General features: G+C 41.0%; 2 protein-coding genes and 1 pseudogene across 7 annotated transcripts in view; 1 reads left to right on the top strand and 2 right to left on the bottom strand.

Annotated features, from left to right (window-relative positions):
- atp1b3b (ATPase Na+/K+ transporting subunit beta 3b) overlaps positions 1 to 23,139 on the bottom strand; it is a 52,087-nt gene extending 28,948 nt beyond the window's left edge. For 3 of the 5 annotated variants that reach the window (XM_078167464.1, XM_033641338.2, XM_033641347.2), the window contains exons 1-2: positions 22,773 to 23,136; positions 8,471 to 8,599 (exon numbers count right to left, since the gene is read on the bottom strand). In XM_078167464.1, coding sequence (XP_078023590.1) covers positions 8,471 to 8,599; positions 22,773 to 23,100 — 457 coding nt within the window. In that variant the 5' untranslated portion in view covers positions 23,101 to 23,136. Of the gene's footprint in view, positions 1 to 8,470; positions 8,600 to 22,772 lie in introns of all 5 variants that reach the window. The other 2 variants (XM_078167463.1, XM_078167462.1) reach the window with 1 other exon arrangement.
- Positions 3,234 to 7,896, bottom strand: LOC144462782 (uncharacterized). The gene has a single exon (XM_078167465.1). The coding sequence runs from the start codon at positions 5,081 to 5,083 to the stop codon at positions 4,367 to 4,369; it is 717 nt and encodes a 238-aa protein (XP_078023591.1). The 5' UTR covers positions 5,084 to 7,896; the 3' UTR covers positions 3,234 to 4,366.
- On the top strand, positions 10,075 to 12,454 carry LOC117266243 (uncharacterized; annotated as a pseudogene). Its single transcript, XR_013491017.1, has 3 exons — positions 10,075 to 10,980; positions 11,106 to 11,388; positions 11,525 to 12,454. The product of XR_013491017.1 is annotated as an uncharacterized LOC117266243 (transcript).
- Positions 23,140 to 23,404: the final 265 nt, after the last annotated feature.

Below are 23,404 nucleotides of genomic sequence, written 5' to 3'. Positions count from 1 at the left end.
TCTCCAACGTGCCAGACGCCATCGAATGTGAGCATTTGCCCACTCAAGTCAGTTACGACGACGAACTGCAGTCAGGTCGAGACCCCGATGAGGATGATGAGCATGCAGATGAGATTCCCTGAGACAGTTTCTGACAGTTTGTGCAGAAATTCTTTGGTTATGCAAACCGATTGTTGCAGCAGCTGTCCGGGTGGCTGGTGTCAGATGATCTTGGAGGTGAACATGCTGGATGTGGGGGTGCAGGGCTGGTGTGGTCACACGTGGTCTGTGGTTGTGAGGCCGGTTGGATGTACTGCCAAATTGTCTGAAATGCCTTTGGAGACGGCTTATGATAGAGAAATGAACATTCAATTCACGGACAACAGCTCTGGTGGACATTCCTGCAGTCAGCATGCCAATTGCACGCTCCCTCAAAACTTGCGACATCTGTGGCATTGTGCTGTGTGATAAAACTACTCATTTCAGAGTGGCCTTTTATTGTGGCCAGCCTAAGGCACACCTGTGCAATAATCATGCTGTCTAATCAGCATCTTCATATGCCACACCTGTGAGGTGGGATGGATTATCTCCGCAAAGGAGAAGTGCTCACTAACACAGATTTAGACAGATTTGTGAACAATATTTGAGGGAAATGGTCTTTTGTGTGTATAGAAAATGTTTTAGATCTTTGAGTTCAGCTCATGAAAAATGGGAGCAAAAACAAAAGTGTTGCGTTTATATTTTTGTTCAGTGTATGTATAACAGAGCTTTCATACAGCTCTGCACACACATTACTGTTGGATGGATTACTCGCAAATGCAGGGTCGCACAGAAATGCCACACATATCACATGAAAGCGAAGAAGCAGAGATTTCCACTGATACCACACACATCATTGTGCTGTCATCCCATCATGCTATAAATCCAGATTAATTGTCTACAAAATAAAAACCTGACGAATTTCTTTACAACCCATTATACAGATCTTGATATCAGTCATTTCATATAGTGAGGAATATCGTATCTTACCACATCTTAGGCTTGTGTGTGTTTCTCCCCGTCTATCCACATTTGTAGTCCGGCTTTCAAGATGCAAATATCTCCATATTGTCCAGTTGACACTCCATCAAACTTTGTATGACAAGACCAGCCACTTCACCTTTGCGCACCCAGACAACTGTAGCCTAATTATGCATGCTGACAGGGCAGTAGTCACCATATGCATTGAGGGGGGCACGTGCCCCCCCCCCCCCCCCCCCCATGCCCAAAATGTCCCCCCAGTATATAACTGAAACTGAAAAACAACAACAAATGTTGTTTACTGCAAACAAAGTGGCAAATATTATCTTGGAGGACATCATTCCACTTGGTTGACTATTTTTGTATGATCTTAGATGTAAATATTGCATGTTTCTTTCAGATAAAACACATTTTTGACTTGTGAATGAGTCTATGGAATTTCTTGCAATAATGAAAAAATACTGGCAATCATGTCCACCTGGCACAAACCACATGTTTTGGACAGCTGTAAAGTGACAGAATGTCCCAGCATCATGGTTCTTATATATTGCCAGATTCCAGAGAGTCTCCCCTCTTCATATATGGCAGAATATGTCATTTTCCAACTTGCTGTGGTGAGATACATGTAAAAATGTAAGACTTTAGTAACACAGATTTGTTTTTTTCATCGATATAAAAATTAATATAAAATACAGGCACATAAAAGGACATGGAATAATGGTAAATCTGGTTAGCCCAGATTGTCCTGAAAAAAAACCCAACAAGATATAGCATGTGTATGTAGCCTTTATAATGACTGTGATATGAGCTTAAAAGTAAAGGCAGTAAAAATACCCCAAAAACTCCTAGGGCCCATAGGGTTAAAAAACAAATCTTGATCAAATGTTACTCTGAGTTTTCTTACGGTACTGCTAGAGGCCAGAGCAATGCCATCTAGAGAAACTATGTCATCAGATAAAGAGTCTCTGAGTCGTTTGGGGCCAAGAACAATATCTTCAGTTTTGTCTGAATTTAACATCAGGAAATTGGTGCTCATCCAGGTTTTTATGTCTTTAAGGCAATTATGGAGTTTAGTTAATTGATTACTTTCTTCTGGCTTCATCGATAAATACAGCTGTGTATCATCCGCATAACAATGGAAATTTACAGAGTGATTTCTAATGATGTTACCTAAAGGGAGCATATATAGAGTAAATAGGATTTGTCCGAGCACAGAACCTTGCGGAACTCCAAAACAAACTTTAGTACGTAAGGATGATTCATTATGAACGTCAACAAACTGAAAACGATCAGATAAATAAGATTTTGAACCAGCTTAGTGCAGAACCTTTTAGGCCAATTAAGTGTTCCAGTCTCTGCAGTAGAATTTGATGGTCAATTGTGTCAAACGCCCCACTAAGATCTAATAAAACAAGTACAGAGACGAGTCCTTTGTCTGAAGCAATCAGAAGGTCATTTGTAATTTTAACTAGTGCTATGATGCACTCTAAATCCTGACTGAAATTCCTCAAATAAATTATTATTACTAATGGAGAAAATCACACAAGTGGTCTGCGACTACTTTCTTAATGATCTTTGACATAAAGGGAAGATTAGATATTGGTCTATAGTTGGCTAACACCTCTGGATCCAGGGTGGGCTTTTTTAGGAGAGGTTTAATTACAGCTACCTTAAAAGACTGTGGTACATAGCCTGTTAATAAGGATATATTGATCATATCTAATATATGAGTGTTAACTAAAGGTAAGACCTCCTTAAGTAGCCTAGTTGGGATGGGGTCTAAGAGACACGTTGATGATTTAGATGAAGAAATCACTGCGGCCAATTCTTGAAGAGAAATTGGGGAGAAGCAATCTAAATATATATATTAGGTCTTACAGCTGTGTTTGAGGTGAGATAGGTACTATCTAAGGACAGGAGGTCATGAATTTTGCCTCTAATAGTTAGAATTTTGTCATTAAAAATGCTCATAAAATTATTACTGCTAAGGGCTAAAGGAAAACAAGGCTCAATAGAGCTTTGACTCTTAGTCAGCCTGGCTACAGTGCTGAAAAGAAACCTGGGGTTATTCTTGTTTTCTTCTATTAAAGCTGAGTAATAGTTTACTCTGGCATTGTGGAGGCCCCTCTTATACGTTTTGAGACTGTCTGCCCAGATTAAACGAGATTCTTCCAGTTTGGTTAATCGGCAATTCCTTTCAAATTTTCGCAATATTTGTTTTAATTTACGGGTTTGAGAGTTATACCAAGGAGCGAACTTTCTTTGCTTTGTTAACTTCTTTTTAAGAGACGAGTGTTGTTCGCAGCGAGCCTACAGCGCTATAGACAAGATGATCAATTCGGGAGAGGTTAAAGTCGGTATGGGAAACCTCTGTTACTGAAGGACTTGGTACTGAATTTAACGACGAATTAATCTTTTCCTTAAATTTTGCAACAGCACTATCTGATAAACATCTAGTATAGTAACTGTTGCTGAGTGGCGTGTAATCGAGTAAAAAGAAATCAAAAGTAATCAAATAATGATCCGATATCGAGGGATTCTGTGGAAAGACTGTTAGGTTATCAGTTTCAATTCCATACATCAGAACTAGATCGAGGATATGGTTAAAACAATGAGTGGGTTTATGTACACCCTGACTGAAGCCAATGGAGTCTAATAATGAGATAAATGCGGTAGCCAGGGAGTCATTATCAACGTCGACATGAATGTTAAAATCGCCTACAATAATAACTTTATCTGATTTAAGAACTAAACTGGATAAAAACTCTGAGAATTCAGATACAAATTCAGAATACGGACCAGGAGCACGGTACACTATAACAAATTAAAGTGGCTGCGAGGTTTTCCAGGTCGGGTGTAAAAGACTAAGAACGAGGCTTTCAAATGAATTATAATCTAGTTTAGGTTTAGGGCTGATTAACAGACTAGAGTTAAAAATGGCTGCAACTCCCCCTCCTCGGCCGCTGCCTCGAGGAATGTGGGTATTATTATGACTGGCAGGAGTGGATTAATTTAGACTAACATATTCATCTTGACACAGCCAGGTTTCAGTGAGACTGAGTAAATTAATATGATTATCTGATATTAATTCGTTTACTAACACTGCTTTAGACGATAGAGACCTGATATTTAACAGTCTGCATTTAATTCTCCTGTTTTGTCTTTCTGTCACAGAAGAGGTTTTAATTTTTATGAGGTTGTTATGCACAACTCCTCTTTGTTTAATTTTAGATTTAGATAATTTAGGTGGTCGGGGGACAGACACCGTTTGTATAAAACTATGAAAACTATGGCTGGGTAACTGAACTAGAAGCTCAGAGAGGCGTATAGGACTGCGTCTCCGAGTCCTGGTCTCAACTCTGGGTTGTCAGGGATTTGATTTACTAATAAAGTTTGCCAGGTTCCTAGAAATGAGAGCAGCTCCAACCAAAGTGGGATGAATGCCATCTCTCCTAATAAGACCAGGTTTTCCCCAGAAAGTTTGCCAATTATTAACGAAACCCACATTGTTTGCTGGACACCACCTGGACAGCCAGCGATTAAATGATGACATGCGGCTAAACATGTCATCACTGGTCAGATTTGGGAGGGGTCCAGAGAAAACTACGGAGTCTGACATTGTTTTTGCATATTCACACACCGAGGCAATATTAATTTTAGTGACCTCCGATTGGCATAACTGGGTGTCATTACCGCCGACGTGAATAACAATCTTACTGAATCTACGTTTAGCTTTAGCCAGCAGTTTTAAATTTGACTCAGTGTCGCCCGCTCTGGCCCCAGGGATACATTTGACTATGGCCGCTGGTGTTGCTAACTTCACGTTCCTCAGAATAGAGCTGCCAATAACCAGAGGTTTATCCTCAGTGGGTGTGTCGCTGAGTGGGGAAAAGTGGTTGGAAACGTGAACAGGCTGGTGGTGAACCGTGGGCTTCGGCTTGGAGCTATGCCTCTCGTGAACAGTTACCCAACCTCCTGGCTGAACGGGTGTTACCGGAGGACCGCTAGCGGAGGCTATGCTATGTGGCTCCCTACCGGCTACAGGGGACTGGCTAACTACCGCAGCTACTGAATGGTATTCCATGGTGCGGAGCAGCGCTTCTAATTCACTAAACCTCGCCTCCAATACAGCAAATAAGCTACACTTGTTACAATTACCACTGTCGCCAAAGGAGGCAGAGGCATAGCTAAACACTTGGCACACCAAGCAAGAAAGAGCAGACGTATGGGTGGTTGAAGGAGCTAAGGTTTCATTGGGGTCGTCAGGTGGGCACCCTCCTTCATAGGTGTTTCATTGAATAGGCCCACGACACCTCCAGAGGGTTCAACAGCGACAACTGGCATCCCAGTTGTGCTCCCCTCTGCTTTAGCTCCTTCATCACACCCCTCAATGTTGACTTGCCCTTAAGTGTCATTTAGGGGCCCAGATGTTGACTTTCCTCCTGATCCAGAGCCACTGACTTGCCCTTTCAGCAGCACTGGACAGGGCTTTGATGGCTTGACGTTGTGCCTGGCCTCTGATTCCCATGTCCTTGAGGAGGCTGGCAGCTGACCTGCCCATGAAGCCTCTGCAGCCCACCTCAACAGGGCATACCGTGGCTTTCCAGCCCCATTGTTCAGCATCAGCTCAGCATACCAAAGCCTCTTCTGCTCGTAGGCCTCGCCCACAGCATCCTCCCAGGGCACTGTGAGCTCTATGATGTAAACACTCTGACTCGAAGGGGACAAAAGTACAAGATCTGGTCTGAGGTTGGTTGTGGCAATCTCCGTTGGAAAGCAGAGTCTCTGATCCAGGTCTACCAGAAGCCTCCAGTCTGGTGCCGCACCCAGATGTCTGGCCTCTGGTTTTGGTGTGCAGGTTTTCGGCTGCTTCTCACCTTCATGGATGAACTGTTCTGAAGATGCAGGATGGGAGGACTGTGGAGGCAGGGCATTGATGACCCTCAGTCTACTCTCCAGCGAAGCTGCCAGACACTTCAACACCTGATTGAGTTGCCAGGTGTAGCGGCCTTGTGTAAGGCTAGTCTTGCAGCCAACAATGATGTGCTTCAAATTCACTGGAGAGGGTTTATTTATGTTTATTTGTTTATTTAGCACATATTAAAAAAAAAAGTCAACATTACAATTACCATAAAAAATTTGACAATCAGTAATACAGTTACCATTAAAACAATTTATAGTTGGTGATATAAGAACTTCTTTTTAGGAGGAAAAAAAAAGGAACAATGGGGAACATGCAAGGAGGTCCAAAAAACCCTCAAGGAGTTTGACAAGAGGACTTCCCTAGATAAACATTAAATTAAACACTGTCATGTGCATAAAGGCACGATATCACACTCACACCCACACCCTCACACACACACAGATACAGAGATCAGGTCGTTGTTATTGATATAGTAAGAAATGTTTAACAAAGTGGGGAGGAAGAGAATTCCATAACATGGAACCTCTGTGAGAGATCTGAAATTGAGATGAAATAGTTTGCGATTGAGGAGATCGGAGCTGGGATGCTTTTCGGGTTAAATAATAGTGAAATTGATTGTTTGGGGAAAAGAAATTGTAAAAGAAAGTAGGAAGTGTTTTATTTAAAGAACCATATACAAATTGAGTAATTTCGAGCTAATTAATCTCATAAATATTGAGGATGCCAAATTTATGAAACAAAGGTAATGAATTATTTCTTGGACCTGAAAGGGCAATAATTCTCATAGTTCGTTTTTGTAACCTAAAAATTGGTTGTAGTTTTGTCTGGTGAGTACTGGCCCAGTCAATGTTGCAGTAACTAATAAAGGGATAAATCATGGAATAATAAAGGTTGAGGGAAACTTTTGTGTAGAAATAGAGATAACAATTTTTTCCAGTTATTTCAATATTTTTTTGCAATTTTAGATGAAATAAATGAAATGTGAGGCTTCCAAATCATTGATATAAATAAGAAATAACAATGGCCCGAGGATTGATCCCTGGGGAACACCACATTTTATAGTAAGAGGGGGAGAGTTCACTCCTTTAAAAGCAACAAATTGTTTTCAGTGCTCTAAGTAACTGTTAAACCACAACAATGCCTGCTCATCCAGTCCCAAATATTTCAATTTTTGTAACAAAATAAGATGAGCTCCTGTGTCAAATGCTTTTGACAAATCAAAAAAAATTCCAATGGTGTATTCTTTGTTATCATTGGTTCTGTGTAATTCATTAGTAAGATGGGTAATAGCCATGTAGAGTGGCTATTACCCATCTTACTAATGAATTACACAGAACCAATGATAAGATGGGTAATAGCCATGTAGAGTGGGATTTCCTAAAACCATACTGATGTTTGTACAGACAGAGAGGACATGTTGGGTCTTCTCCATACCACTGGCTTAGATTCTGAGGTGATGGTAAGACATCCTAGGTGGCTCGGATGATGAAGCTGGTTCGAAAAGCTTCCATGTCCCAAATCTCCTTCCAAGAAAGCTTTCATAGTTAGTACACTTACTATGATTCTGATTGATATTTTTAGGTTGCTGAAATATTTTTTGCCATGACTCCACCCAGAGAAGAACATCATTGTAGACCTGGAAAACTGTTCATCATAAATGTGATGTAAACAGGAAGTGTAGTTAAACCTGTGATAATGGATCTGAAGTAAACAGGAACTGTAGTTAACCCTGTGATGATGGCTGTGAAGCAAACAGGAAGTGTAGTTAACCCTGTGATAATGGAAGTGAAGCAAACATGAAGTGTTGTAAAACCTGTGATAATGGAAGTGAAGCAAACAGGAAGTGTAGTTAACCCTGTGATGATGGATGTGAACCAAACAGGAAGTGAAAGTAAACCTGTAATAATGGATGTGAAGTAAACAGGAAGTGTAGTTAAACCTGTGATAATGGATTTGAAGCAAACAGGAAGTGTAGTTAAACCTGTGATAATGGATGTGAAGTAAACAGGAAGTGAAATTAAACCTGTGATAATGGATGTGAAGTAAACAGGGAGTGAAATTAAACCTGTGATAATGCATGTGAAGCAAATAGGAAGTGTAGTTAAACCTGTGATAATGCATGTGAAGTAAACAGGAAGTGTGGTTAAACTTATGATGATGGATGTGAAGCAAACAGGAAGTGAAAGTAAACCTGTGATATTGGATGGGAAGTAAACAGGAAGTGAAATTAAACCTGTGATAATGGATGTGAAGTAAACAGGAAGTGTGTGTGAAGTAAACAGGAAGTGTGGTTAAACCTGTGATAATGGTTGTGAAGTAAACAGGAAGTGTAGTTAAACCTGTGATAACGGTTGTGAAATAAACAGGAAGTGAAATTAAACCTGTGATAATGCATGTGAAGTAAACAGGAAGTGTGTGTGAAGTAAACAGGAAGTGTGGTTAAACCTGTGATAATGGTTTTGAAGTAAACAAGAAGTGTAGTTAAACCTGTGATAATGGATGTGAAGTAAACAGGAAGTGTAGTTAAACCTGTGATAATGAACTCACCTGGATTGGCCACTCTGTCCTGATAGCGGGGGACATTTTCATCCAGTGTCTGTAACATGACCCACATGGTGAAAGAAAACATTCCTGCCAGGAACCCGTAGAAGACTAGGTAGAAGAGGAAGATGAGACCTGATGGAGACAATACAAACATTACTTTAGTTACAGTTTTCCTCGATTGCTTAAACACATTTTTTGGAGGAAGACCTCCTTTTCTTGAAACTCTACACACAAACCACAAAAACACACACAAACTGCTAAATTCAACACTTCTCTTGCAAAATCACACTCTGCGTTCAAACAAGTTCAACATCTTCTCAAAATGGAACTTTGTGTTCAAATGACACAGCCATCATATGACTAGACACTTGTAGCACCAATTGAACATTGCAGTGCAAAATGGAAAACAATCAGAATTCTACATTTGCATGTTCATACTGTCACACTTGAATATAAAAAGAGCAGGCGCGCACATCCAAACAGCGAAGAAGGTGCTGGACTAAAAGAATTAAACTAAACAAACAAAGAAAAGTCCGCACACTTCAGCTCCCTTTTTAGGTCCATTTATTCCATCATCATGGAGTGACGTTTCGGGCCACAGGTGCCCTTCTTCAGACTGAAAAATACAGCTGAGGACGCCATTTTTACAGTTTTTCTCAATTGTTTACACGCAATTTTGAAAACAGGGCTTCTTTTTTCAAAATATTCACACAATTATCCAAACACCACACTCAATTTGCATAACTCCTAGATTGTTTGCAAAATGACACACTTCAGTCAAAACATATACACTTCAGTCAAAACATATACACATATTTATAAAAATGCTGTTTTGTTTTCATCTCACTAACACAGTCTTCAAATGATCAGACACTATTGCAGTCAGTTACACACTACAGTGATCAATACAAAATACATTTGTAAAAACCCCTATTTTAGGAAATAGCTGGTCTAGTGCTAGACTTTTTTGCCAGACATTTTTATGTAAGGGATAATTTAGATGACAAAAAGATATTGTCAAACCCACAACATTCTTCATGATTACTTTGAGGTATACAGAGAAAGTACACAAATACAACAAACAAACACTGATTGCAGACTGCTGCAGACTGAAAATATTAATTTCTTACCATACTCAGTTACAGTAACAGATCAACAATGAAAATCAGAACAAAATAGTAGTTTTTCTTACTACTGTAAAGTGTAGACAAATAAAAATGGGGAGGAATGGGGAGTATGGTTGAAGGTATAAGACTGCAAATTCAGGGTGCTCATGGAACCAATTGTGGACCAGAGCAGATCGATGGAAAGATACATTGTCCCAAACGACAATGTACTGCATGTGGTCCACTTGGTTTACAGTAAGCACCTGTGTGCTTCCACACCAGGTGGATGTGATTATCCAATTCGTTCATTAGTGTGGTCGTTGGCAAGCAGGGGCTTTGTAATGAGAAGGAAGTAACCTCACAATCCTTATCTGTGTCTAAGGTGTGATAATGCGTGTAGAGTTTTGCAAATCACTGTGTGTAATGTTTTGCAAAAAGTGTGAAGCTGAGTCTGTGCTTATTGTTGTGCAACTGTGGACAGGTGTTTTGCATCTTGAGTGTAAAGAGCTGTTAATTGTGTGAAAATTTTCATTTTAGTGCGTAAACAACTGTAAAAAACTGGAAAGCTCCACCAGGGGCGGATCTAGAAAAATATTTATGGGGTGGCAAGAGAAGGACAGGAATTTTTGAGGGGTGGCAACATATGGCAGACATATATATACTGAATTTACAGTTTTTCTCAAATGCTAAAACACAAAAGCCAATCCTCTAAACCAAATGACCAGTTGTCTAAACACATTTACTAAATCTAGCCATCATTTGCCAATATCATAAACACATTTCACATGAAGACACAATTCACAAAACACAATCCTCCGTTCTCATAAATCTAAACACATTTTTCCTTGCTAAAACACAAGTTGCAAAAGAACTCTGCTCATATTCTCAAATGAAAGCTCATGTGATGCAAAATGCTTGCCACAGTCAGCAATATTTGAACACAATGAACACACCTGGCGTCATTCATTACACACAACGACTCAAAATTGAAGACACCTGTTGCTAATGCTGTGACCACATGTATAAAAGCAAGTTCAGAGTGCACAGTTTCCAAACAAACACAATGGATGAAGGCAGAGTCAGGGGAAGACGAATCCGAGTCAGAGGAGGGAGAGGAGCTGGCCATGAAAGAAGAGGAGCAGGCCAACGAGGAAGAGGAGTTCAAATCAGAGGAGGAAGAGGAGCAGGCCAACGAGGAAGAGGAGAAGGTCCAGGAGGGAGAGGAGAAGGTCCAGGAGGAAGAGCAAGACAACCTCGCACCATCATTACAGACGAGATGCGAGCAACAGTCATTGACCATGTCATTGTCCATGGCATGACAATGGCTGAAGCAGGACTAAGAGTCCGTCCAAACCTGAGTAGGTTCACCGTGGCCAACATTATCAGGGCATTCAGACAACACAACAGGTATTGTACTCTATTGCTTTCTTTGTCACAATACAGTTTTACAAGCCTGTGAAAGTAGTCTATTGGTTTCAAATCAGTTGTTATTGTAAAACATGTCAATTGACAACAAATGTTTCTGTTTTTAGAGTTGAAAGAATGCCACATAGAGGTGGGAGGGCTGCCATATTTACAGCGGCACAAGAAACCCTCATTGTGGATATGGTTCGTGAGAACAACCTCATCAGACTCCGGGAGATCAGAGACAAAGTCATTGCCGATAATGTCAACTTTGAGAGCATTGATGATGTCAGCTTGGCCACAATAGACCGAGTTCTCCGGCGCCAAAAGATGCGGATGAAACAGGTCTATAGGGTTCCCTTTGAGCGCAACTCTGCGCGACACAAAGACCTACGTTACAAGTATGTGCAAGTAAGTATACATCCATGTTCACAGTACAGTTAGTGGACATACTGTGTTGCTCAGTGGCCTACATTACTTCTGGACAATACTGTGCTACCTGATTGACTGTTGTTCTGAACACCTGTGCACTTTCACATATTCACAGAGGATATTACAGTTGGACACGATGGCCAGACCTCATGAGTACCTCTTCCTGGATGAGGCTGGCTTCAACTTGCAGAAACGAAGGCAAAGAGGCCGTAACATCATTGGCCAAAGAGCCATCACTGAGGTTCCTGGCCAACGGGGGGGTAATATTACTCTTTGTGCGGCCATGGGTTCGGAGGGGCTTGTCCACCGGCATGCTGTCCTTGGGTCTTACAACACCCAACGTCTCCTCACCTTCCTAGAGGAGCTAAAAGACATCCTCCTGGACCGCCAACAACACCATCCTGGGCCCGCACATCCCATTTATGTGATCATTTGGGACAATGTCCGCTTCCACAGAACAAACCAAATCAGAGAGTGGTTCACCACCAACAGTAACCAGTTTTTAAACGTCTGTCTGCCACCCTACTCCCCTTTCCTGAACCCTATAGAGGAGTTCTTCTCATCGTGGAGATGGAAGGTTTATGACAGACAACCATACACTAGAGAGAACCTCCTAAGGGCAATGGAGCTGGCCTGTGCTGACATCCCAGTGGAGGCCTTCCAAGGATGGATTCGCCATTCCAGGGGGTTTTTCCCGCGGTGCCTGGCAAGAGAAAATATAGCCTGCGATGTGGATGAAGTGATGTGGCCCGATGCAGCTCAGCGACATGATGCCGCACAGTGATTGTGGTGTGAATAAAGTAAATAAAAAAACTTCACACCCTGAACATGTTTTCAAGAGTTGTTGTGTGCAATAGATTCTGTTTTTGCATTGAGTTGTGTTACAGTAGTGTACATGCAGTATTTTCTATAGATTTATACTCTTCATATGAAACTCACAAATCTAAATGCCTAATCCTCTACAGAGATCTAAGAAGATCCGTTACTGTAAAGTTTCTAAAAAAATATGCATTGGCAGTTATGAAACAAAGAACCTTCTCACAAATTGAGCATTGTGTTTTCAATTGTTTTGCTGTAGTGTGTAATGATGTGTATAGTGTTTACATTTTTGAAAGCTTTGAGCTGCTCTTTTGGTGTGAAAGTTTGAGTTTTGAAGTGAGAAGGTGTGGTTGTGTTTATGTAGCTTTAGAAAAGGGTGTTGTGTTTAGACATTGGGGAACATAGAGGAAACATTTGTGAAATGTGTTTTAGCATTTGAGAAAAACTGTAATCACAGTTATTACAGTTTGATGAGAAATAGTATGTTCACACTGTTACGCCCCGGTCTAGGGGTGTGGGTGCGTAACATAAGGACACACAGGAACATGAGTATAAATGTACAGGTGAGCAATTTATTGCTACACACTTAAAAAAAAACACACGGTACAATATGGCACACAAATGGAGCAACTACGTCGGGGTGAACCCAGGCCAAAACAACAAACCAAAAGCAACCTGTCTACCGACCGGCGAAATAACTGATTCCTAACAAAAACAAAAGACACAAAAAAATACAATACTAGGCCTAACTCCCTAGGCTAAAGAAAAACAGGAGAAAACAGATCCAACAGAAATAGCAGCTCACCCCTACGCTCCGTGCAAACAATAACATGTGATCGTGACTATTTACAATATATACACAAACGACTCAGTTGGCCCTAAGGCGCGGGTTTGAACAAAAAGATAGAATATTTAGCAAGGCAAGCTAAATATGAACATACACACTATGGTCACACACGAGAAATCCCTTATCACACAAGATCAGAGAAACGATGCGCTGCTGCCATGTCAGAGAGTGGTCTCACGGCTTCCGTGTGGCCGGCATTATGAAGGCCGAGCCCCTTGCTCAACCAATCCGACAGCGGTGACGTCACGCTCGTTATCCAGTAGCTGTTGACACTAAAGGCCGAGCCCCTTGCTCAGCCAATCCAGCCGTAGCGACGTCACAATCGTTCAGCAAATCACCTGCACACCTGTTCACAAAGCATATGATCTCCGGACAGAAAGAGAGGTCTAACTTAAACATACTGATCAAATGCATATACACAGACATATACACATACACATAATAAATACACAGATCATAATGCACATATACATATAATGAATACACAGGCAGCTGGGGGACATAACACACACTACATAAGGGCATGGGCTGCCATTTACAAACTCATACAGACAAACTTAATCTCATGCAATCAATGTCTTGCATTTGAGGTTTCATGTGAAACAGTTCATATTAGGAATAAGTGTTGAAGGAGGTTCAACAAACTCTGAGTCTAACCCTGAACTGAGATGGGAAACTCTGAGTATCCGGTTCCAGAACAGCTGATTTGAGTTAGTTCAGTCAACTCTGAGTATGTTCACTCTGAGTTAAGCCGGCAATAAAAAGCCATCATCAATGGAGCTCCGACTCCACGATTCACCATGGCAACAGGTAAATAAAAGACAGCGCCTCCATTTTAATCCAGTGGATGTAGAGATATTAATGCATGTGTAGCAGACGGTGCACGTTTATCTTTAAAAGAAGAGCCTGAGTCAGAGCGAGGAAAGTGTAAATAAGTTAACCATAAAGTTAATAAAAATGTTTTATTCAGTGTTGTCTGTTTATTCATCATTTATCAGACTTACATTTCCTTAAAGGAGCTATATGTAAGAAATATAAAGCAAATAGTCATAGAATCCTCCTATGTCACAGAGACTAAGGAATAATGCTCATATAACATACTGATCTCACCGACAACAATAGTGAGGCTGGAATATTCACATTTAAAAAGCATTTTTGCAGTCTGCAAATCATGTTTATGTTTTGAATTTGTGTTTTGGCCTGCTACGCCACCCACCGCCATCTACCAGTCACGCAGTCATTGGACCTGGATGGATCAGAGCCATCCAAACATGTGTCAGATTAAGGGAAGGGTTACTGCAGTCATGGGATCTGGATGGATCAGAGCCATCCAAACATGTGTCAGGGTAAGGGAAGGGTTACCGCAGTCATTGGACCTGGATGGATCAGAGCCAACCAAACATGTGTCAGGGCAAGGGAAGGGTTACCATAGTCATTGGACCAGGATGGATCTGAGCCAACCAAACATGTGTCAGGGTAAGGGAAGGGTTACTCCAGTCATTGGAGCTGGACAGATCAGAGCCAACCAAACATGTGTCAGGGTAAGGGAAGGGTTACTGCAGTCACTGGACCAGGACGGATCTGAGCCAACCAAACATGTCTCCATGATGTAATAACCTTTGACCCTCAGCCAATCATCACACAGAATGGCCACTGAACCAGGAAGTAAGTCAACAAATTGCTAATAAACCTGATCATTAATTAAAATTATGCTCATTTATAAACACGATCATGTTTCAAAGTTTCACTTTGTTTCAGTCAGTGAAAACAATCTAGAAAATATCCAGTCAGAGACATCACTGAGATATAAACATATCAGGGGTGTCCCTCACTAAGAATTGTCATAGTTGAATCTGATTTGATAGATTTTTCCTTTAGCTGACTAATCATCGAATCCTCTTGTTTTCCCCTTTATTGATTAATGAGCTCATTTGTGTCAGTTTCCACTCCAGAGAAAAGAGCTAAAACACCCAAATAAACAAATTTAATTCTTCAGTTGGCATAATAAGATAATAATAATAAAAGTAAAAGGGTTATCATTTTATCTTTATTTTTACTCCTTTTACTTTATCAAGGTATAATGCTCTATATGAGTGCAGATGCGCTGCAGTTGTTTCTGACTTGTCAGAACTTGCCATTTCATTCACAAATAAATATCCCAAAACATCATCAAAAGGTTTAGAAACCGTTTTCCTTCTTTCTGACTTCAAATTACTTCATTAATCAACTCAGGTTCATACAAGTTCATCCACATGGACCGTGCGTCACGTCGGACAAAAAGTAACCAAATAAATAACGAGAGTCTATAAAGAAAACAATCAGCAGTGAAGTTCATTTCAAGACACTTCAGGTAAATGAATAATCCTTCAAAAGAGTTTGATTTGAGAGCACATACCTCCTTCAAAGTGTTTGTTTATGCGCTTCGCCACTGTAAATCATCACCACATGATTCCCGAGCGCGGCACCGCTGCTACTCACCGCTCCCTCAGGGGATTGGTAAAATACGGACAACAAATTTGATGCTGTCTACTTTTAATATATTTATGGTTTATGGTTCTCTATAACATCTTGCCAAAGGACTGCAGTTGCTAATTAGCTGGCTGGCTAAAACTGGCACATTTACAGTAACACTGTTGATTAATGTGTACTGTCCTTTTGTAAATAAAATAAACAAACTTAAATTTTACACTGGTGTGTGACAATCAGTGGGACTTTAACTTTAACTTTCAATCACTGTAGGCCTCGATGCTGCTCTGATGGTCCTGCAGCGCACTCAGCTTATTTGGATCGAGCAACTGGGTGATTTATTCATGTGTAGTAATGATTATGCCTACTGCACACCTCATTTTCAATTTTTTATTAACAGAAATTAGGCTGATGTTTTAATCAAAATAGGCTATATATCATGAATTACTAGAAAACAAATACATTCTATGTCAAATCCAGATGTTCAGCAGCAGTGAGCACCCCCATATAGTCAGAATGGTACGGTCTTGTTTCATAACCACAGTTTGCGACGATTCGATGGCGAGATTGGCAGTCGACTTCTCCGAATCGAATCACTGAATCATCGACTATTCGGAGTCACCCCTGTTTTTTTTTTTTGGCCCGGCTCGGTTCAGCTCAGTTCTGCCCGCCGTAAACTTTATCAAAAGGGCAGGGAAAATAATGGGCGCTCACCCCCCCCATCCCCTCTACTGTAGAAGCGAATCGTGACCAATATTTGAATTAAAATGCATTTGCAGAAATGCTTCTTCATTTTAAGAATGTGGCTGCATTATTTGACTCATAAATAAAATTGATCATCAACCTATTTACATTTTAATTTTCTTCTTCAAGACTGCTCATTCTTTCATTTAATTAAAATGAAAAAGTAAAGGACATCCGGTTTGCACCCGAAATGGAGTAGCCGCAAGTCTAACTCGCTCCGTATATTTTAACTTGTTACTTTGAGTAGGACACGACATTTTAACTTTTTGGTGGCATAACTCCGCAGCACATATATTATAGAACCACCTGTGTGTGGCGAATAAAACTCAGAAAAAGGCAACCAAGGCAGCGGCGCAAAGTTTAGCTAGCTCCTCACTCAAACAAACGCTCATGGCTAATGCTAGCGCTACCACCACCCACCGCCTGGACCCCCCATCCCCGGTACAGGAACCTGAGGAGAACGCTCTTCTCCAGCTAGTTAAAGCTGAGATGGAAACCTCTCGACAACTACTGGGCGATATAATTAAACAAGAGATGGTGACTCTTCATGCTGAAATCAAACAAGGCCTCGAGACTCTCCGACGAGACACCAAGACGGACATCGCCTCTCTAAAAACGGAGTTCAGAGCTGAAGTGGCGTCTTTGCGGTCCATACAGACCGAGACGGCAACTACTGTTCGGGAGATTGAAGGCGCGCTGAACCGTCATGATTCCAGCATCACCAGCATGGAGAGCATCATTTCGGAGTTCAAACTGGAGATCAGGAAACTAAAGGACCGGAATGATGACCTAGAGAACAGAAGCCGCCGTCAGAATCTGAGGATTATCGGGATCCCCGAGGGCGCGGAACATGGCAAACCCACTGCTTTCATGGCTTCATTTTTTACCGAGGTGTTGGGCGAGGAGATACCAAGCCCTTTGGTGCTCGACCGTGCTCACAGAACTCTGGCTCTAAAACCCAAACCCAGCGGCTGCCCCAGACCCATGATTGTGCGGCTGCACTATTACTCGGATAAGGAAAAGATACTGCAGTTATCCAGAAACAAAGGCGAACTAAAATTCAGAGATGCTAGGATCCACATATTCCCAGATATGAGCGCCGAGCTCAGCCGCCGCAGAGCAGCATTTAACCCGGTCAAGACGAAGCTCAGACAGGCGGGAATCAAGTACGGCATGTTCCACCCAGCCGACCTGCGTCTCACCTGTGACGGTGTCTCACACTCCTTCAAGGACCCCGTGGATGTGGAGGATTTCCTCGCCAAACGGAGCCATCCATCCTCGGAGACATAGGAAAACGTTACCGGTGTTTCGTGCTATATGCTGACCTCCCCTGCTGGTACTGTAACCTTTAATGATGTATATTTGCTGCCTTGAACTGATTTAAGTTTTAAGTTTTTTGCTTTCCATCCAAATATCATTATTGTTATTATCCTTTGATTTATTTATCTTTTTTATGTCTTTTTTGACTTGAGGTACGATCAGTCCCTCATTTATTTTCTACAGAACTATTAATAATAAGGAAGGAAGAAAGACACTTATTTCTTATTTGTTTATTTTTGGTATGGGGATTATTTTTCATGAGTCTATTTGATCCCAGGCTCAGCTGAGGTACAGTACTGGTAGGTTGATTTGTTTTGATATGCAGCTCACAAGCTTATATCCTCGTTTCTAGGAGACCACAGGATTTGTGCGTTTATATAGATTATTAGTTGTAACTATTGAAACATATACCACTCTAAGGAGCAGTGTGTTTTTGTTGTTTTTTTTTGTTGTTGTTTTTTCTCTGCGTATGAAGGCGCAATGGAAGAGAACCAAGTGTGTATGGGGCTTCTTACCTCTCATTTGGGGAGGGGTAATTTGGGGAAGGGGACATAATGTAATGTTTTTTTTTGTCTGTATGTATAACTTATTATTTTGTATTAATGGGTGTGTGTGGCATTGTCAGCGATATCCTATGGATGCTTTGACAGCAGTTAATTCCTTATTTACCTCTGATTATGGTTAATTCAGTGCTGACCTGGAGTAATGATGACATTTCAGTGAACTGTATTAGTTGGAACACCAAGGGAGTTAATCACATTATCAAACGTAATAGGGTTTTATCCCATTTGAGAAGTCTTGATGTTAATATTGCTTTCCTTCAAGAAACCCATCTCATGACCTCTGACCATAACAGATTATGCAAAGGGTGGGTGGGGCAATTATATAACTCCAATTATCAAAGCAAGTCTAGGGGAGCTGCAATTCTCGTCAATAAGAATACTCCTTTTATTATGCAGACTGTCACTGCAGACCCCCGAGGGAGATATATTGTGGTCACAGGTACCCTGTATAATATACCTATAATTTTGGCTAATGTTTATGCGCCGAACGGGGATGATGCACAATTTATGAAGACATTTTTATCCTCATTACCCAATTTAAACACACACAGGCTTATTCTGGGGGGTGACTTTAATTGTGTATTACATCCAATATTAGACCGCTCCTCTAACACTCCCTACAATATCACAAGATCAGCGAAGATTATTAATTCCTTTCTTCAAGTGTATAACATGACTGATCCCTGACATAAGACACTATTCGTTTTTCTCCCCTGTGCATCATTCCTATTCGCACATTGATTATTTTTTAATTGATAGCCAGTTGCTGACCTCAGTCAGAGATTGCAGGTATGAAGGCATTGTCATTTCTGACCATGGGCCTGTAGTTTTGCAAATATCTTTTCCTAAGAAAGTTACTCGGCGTCCGTGGCACTTTAGCAATGCTTCACTCACTGATGAAGCGTTTGTTAACCATATAAATACACAAATAGATTTTTTCTTGTCCATGAATGATACACCAGATATTAGCAGATCCATTCTTTGGGATACGCTTAAAGCTTTTTTAAGAGGAGTGATTATCTCATACACCACCTGGGAGGGCAGTAGAAAACGGCGCCTTAAAGATCCCACAGACCAAATTCATCAGCTGGACTGTAAATATTCAACTGCTCCCACCCCTGAACTTTTAAGGGAGAGGTCAGCTCTGCAGACAGAGTTCGACTTGATGACCACCCATTATATAGAGCAGCTACTGCTTCAGTCTCGCTCTAATTTGTATGAACATTCAGATAAAACAGGCAAGATTCTTGCCCAACAGATTAGGCAGTTCACAGCCTCTACCGTGATCACAAGTATCTGTAAACATGATGGTCAGATCTCTAATGATGAGCAGGAGATAAATAATGAGTTTAAAGTATTTTATTCCTCCCTTTACACATCTGAGGTGATCCACGACCCTTTTAGGCTGGAGTCGTTTTTTCAGAGCATGGATTTGCCTCAAATAAGTGAATCATTTATGGAGCAATTGGAAGAGCCTCTGTCTTTGGAGGAAACTAGATCAGCGCTTTACAGTATGCAAAATGCTAAAGCTCCATGACCTGATGGATTCACGGTTGAATTTTTTAAGAGATTTGGAGATAAGCTGCTGCCAATTTTACTCACTGTTCTTGAGGAATCCTTTGTCAAGGGCTACCTTCCATCTACATTCTCTCAGGCTTCTATCTCAGTTATACTGAAAAAAGGTAAGAATCCCTTTAGCTGCGGGTCCTACCGTCCGATATCGCTGCTGAATGTGGACTGCAAATTGTTAGCTAAGATCTTAGCTCACCGCCTAGAAGCTACCCTACCTTTGATTATCTCTCCAGATCAAACTGGTTTTATAAAAAAACATCTCTCTTTTTTTAATATTTGTCAGCTTTTAAATATTATGCAGAATGCGGATCCCAATCAGCCATTACCCGAGGTAATTACCTCTTTGGATGCTGAAAAAGCATTCGATAGGGTCGAGTGGGGCTACCTTTTTCAGTGTCTAGAGAGATTTCGATTCGGTCCAAAATTCATATCATGGTTAAAATTATTATATAAATCCCCAATGTCGTCAGTACGCATTAATAATATGGACTCCTAATATTTCCTGTTGCAATGTGGCACAAGGCAAGGGTGCCTAATCTCACCCCTTTTATTCGTGATAGCTATCGATCCTCTCGCAGCACCACTGCGCTCGTTGCCGGAGATTCGCGGCATATTAGGGAGTGGAAGGGAACATAAGTTATTGTTATATGCTGACGATTTATTGTTATATATTACTGACCCCCTGAATACTTTATTGCATGTTATGACTACACTAGAACGTTTCACCAAGCTTTCTGGGTATAAGATTAATGTCTCAAAAAGTGAGCTTTTTCCTGTCAATTCTGCTGCACAATCACTCTCTTTTAACTCCTATCCTTTTAAGGTGACTACTGATAAATTCACATACCTGGGTATAGTTGTAACTCGGAAAATTTCAGAACTTTTTAAACTTAATTTTGCTACTCTTTTAGAGCACACCAAGATGGCCTTCGACAAATGGTCTACACTTCCTCTCTCATTAGCTGGCAGAATTAATTTAATAAAAATGAACATATTGCCCAAATTCTTATACCTGTTCCAAACTATACCAATCGTTATCAACAAATTTTTTTCACATCTCAATAAGATTATCTCTGACTTCATTTGGAATAAGAAACCACCTCAAATCCATGAGGAATTTTTACAAAGACCCAAATCAATAGGTGGGATGGCTTTACCTCATTTCCAATTATACTATTGGGCATGTAACCTGAGAGCCATGGCTTATTGGCTTCAAACTTACACTAACAACGAGCCCCCCGCGTGGGTCCAAATGGAGGCTGATGCAATCCTCCCATTATCCCTGCCAGCCTTGGTATACTCTGCAATGCCTATCACACCGCGCTGTGCATCTTCTGCCCCCCTAGTCTATCAATCTTTGTGTATATGGGCTCAGGTGCGAAAACACTTCGGCTGGCAGGCTGGCTCACTTTGTGTCCCAATTGTGGCTAATCATCAGTTTGCCCCCTCACTTGAGCATGACTTTTTCTTAGCCTGGCGTGAGAAAGGTATTGTCTCATTTAAAGATCTGTACATTGGAGATATCTTTGCCTCATTCGACCAGCTCAGAGCTAAATTTGATTTACCAAAATCACATTTTTTAAGATTTCTACAGGTCAGGGATTGGATTCGTAACAAAAAAAGATAATATCCTGCAATCCCTGAACAACAGCCCATGGATACTCTATTCCCAACAGCTCCATCTAACAAAGGCATAATATCTGTTATGTATATGAAACTCTCATCCTTACAGAGGGCATCTGTTGAGAGAAGCATGGCAGGCTGATCTAAGCTTACAAATAACAGATACTGAATGGTCAGATATATTTTCAAGGATACACTCTTCATCAATTTGTGTCGGACATGGCTTACTTCAATTCAAAGTAGCACATAGACTACACTTTTCTAAAGCCAGAATCGCAAAGATGTATCCAGCAATTGATGTTTCGTGTAATAGATGCAATTTTTCACCTGCAACGTTAGCTCATACATTCTGGTTTTGCCGGCACTATCAGGGTACTGGTCCTCTATATTTGATGCTCTATCCAAGATACTTAAAAGACCAATAAATCCGAACCCTCTCACGGCCATATTTGGCATTCAGTGTGAAGATGATCATCTTCCTAGGGCACAATCTGATTGCATTGCGTTTGTCATCCTCTTAGCTAGGAGGATAATTTTACTTAATTGGAAACTGGCTGCCCCACCCTCCTATAAACATTGGGTTAGAGATACACTACAACTTTTAAAATTAGAAAAGATAAGACTTGCTCTACGACCTAAGGATAATTTCAGTAGGATATGGCAACCTTTTATTACATATTTACTTGAACAGGTATGAGGTTTTGTCCTATTGGTCATTTATATATTGTCATTTATTGTTACTGTAACCATGTGATCGTTCTCTCACACACACATCTTATGTTTTGTCTTCGTATGTTTTTTGTTTTGTTTTTGTTTTTATTTTTGTTTGGTTTTTTTTGTTTGTTTGTTTTTTCTGATTGTCCCCTGGGGTGGGGGGTGGGGTGGGAGAAAAGTTTGTTACTATATCTCTGTATATATAATGTTTCATTTTCAACTGTGAAAACTGATAAAGTGGGGAAAAAAATGAAAAAGAAAAAGACATTTGAGATTTAATTTTCAAAATATGCCCCTGCAAATAGATACCAAAATTCAATTTGAAATGTAAAATTTGAAAACTGAAATGCATTTGCAGAAATGCTTTTTCATTTTAAGAATGTGGCTGCATTATTTGACTCATGAATAAAGTAGTAGTAATCAATCAACCTATTTGCGTTTTCATTTTCTTCTTCAAGACTGCTCATTTTATGCCATAATCAAAAAGAACACAATGAGGACATTGCTATATCGTTTTCGTGGTCTGCCCTGCAAAATAGTGCCCATAATTCGAAAACGATTTGGCAATCTCCCAGCCGCCGGAGATGCGTCCTGAAGCTCCGCGCGCTCAGAGCCGCGCCGGGCCGAGCCGGACTTCCCGATCAGAGACAGACAGACAGACAGACAGACGGACGAATAGACAGTTTGTGTCTCACCCCAGCTGCTGGCGGTCCGGCCCATGAACTCTCCGGTCCTTTGGTTGTAGATAAAATCCTTCCAGGAGTCCTTCTTCTCTTCCTTCTTCTCTTCCTTCTTTTTCTGCCTTTTCTCCTCGTTCATCTCCTGATTTTTATTCTCTTTCTCCTCTGCTTTCGCCTCCTCCTTCAACTCCTGGTTCTGCTCCTGCGGGCTGGACGACATGCTGGCGCACTGGGTCGGGTACCTGAACACAGCCGGGCCAATTAACGGCTGGGTTAAAGCGATCCGCGGACCTCGCGCTGTGGCTGCACAAACACATGCGCGCGCACCCCCACACACACACATACATGCCGACACACACGGACTGCTGCAGAACGAGACACATGCGCAGTACAGAGCCCCGGGGGTGAGGGGTTGGGGGTCTGCCGTGATGATGGTGAGCTGCACTGTGCTATAAAAAACAAACAAACAAACAAAAAAACATCCAGCTTTAATTATCAGGGGATAATCAATATCTGATAATCTGATCATGTTTAAATGATCCTGTAAATATACACCAAGTCATCTGCACAGAGAGGAGACAGATCATACATGTATCATATGTCACACACATGTATCAGACATGTATGTATCCCATCAGGTTTATTAC

This window comes from Epinephelus lanceolatus, chromosome 4 (assembly GCF_041903045.1).
Source record: "Epinephelus lanceolatus isolate andai-2023 chromosome 4, ASM4190304v1, whole genome shotgun sequence".
In the NCBI taxonomy this organism is placed as follows: domain Eukaryota; kingdom Metazoa; phylum Chordata; class Actinopteri; order Perciformes; family Serranidae; genus Epinephelus; species Epinephelus lanceolatus.
Note: the sequence above shows the minus strand (reverse complement) of the source record. Positions and strands in the feature narration are given on the sequence as shown.

Coding starts and splice junctions, on each gene's coding strand:
- LOC144462782 (XM_078167465.1), bottom strand. CDS start 5,083: ATGGAATACCATTCAGTAGCTGCGGTAGTTAGCCAGTCCCCTGTAGCC.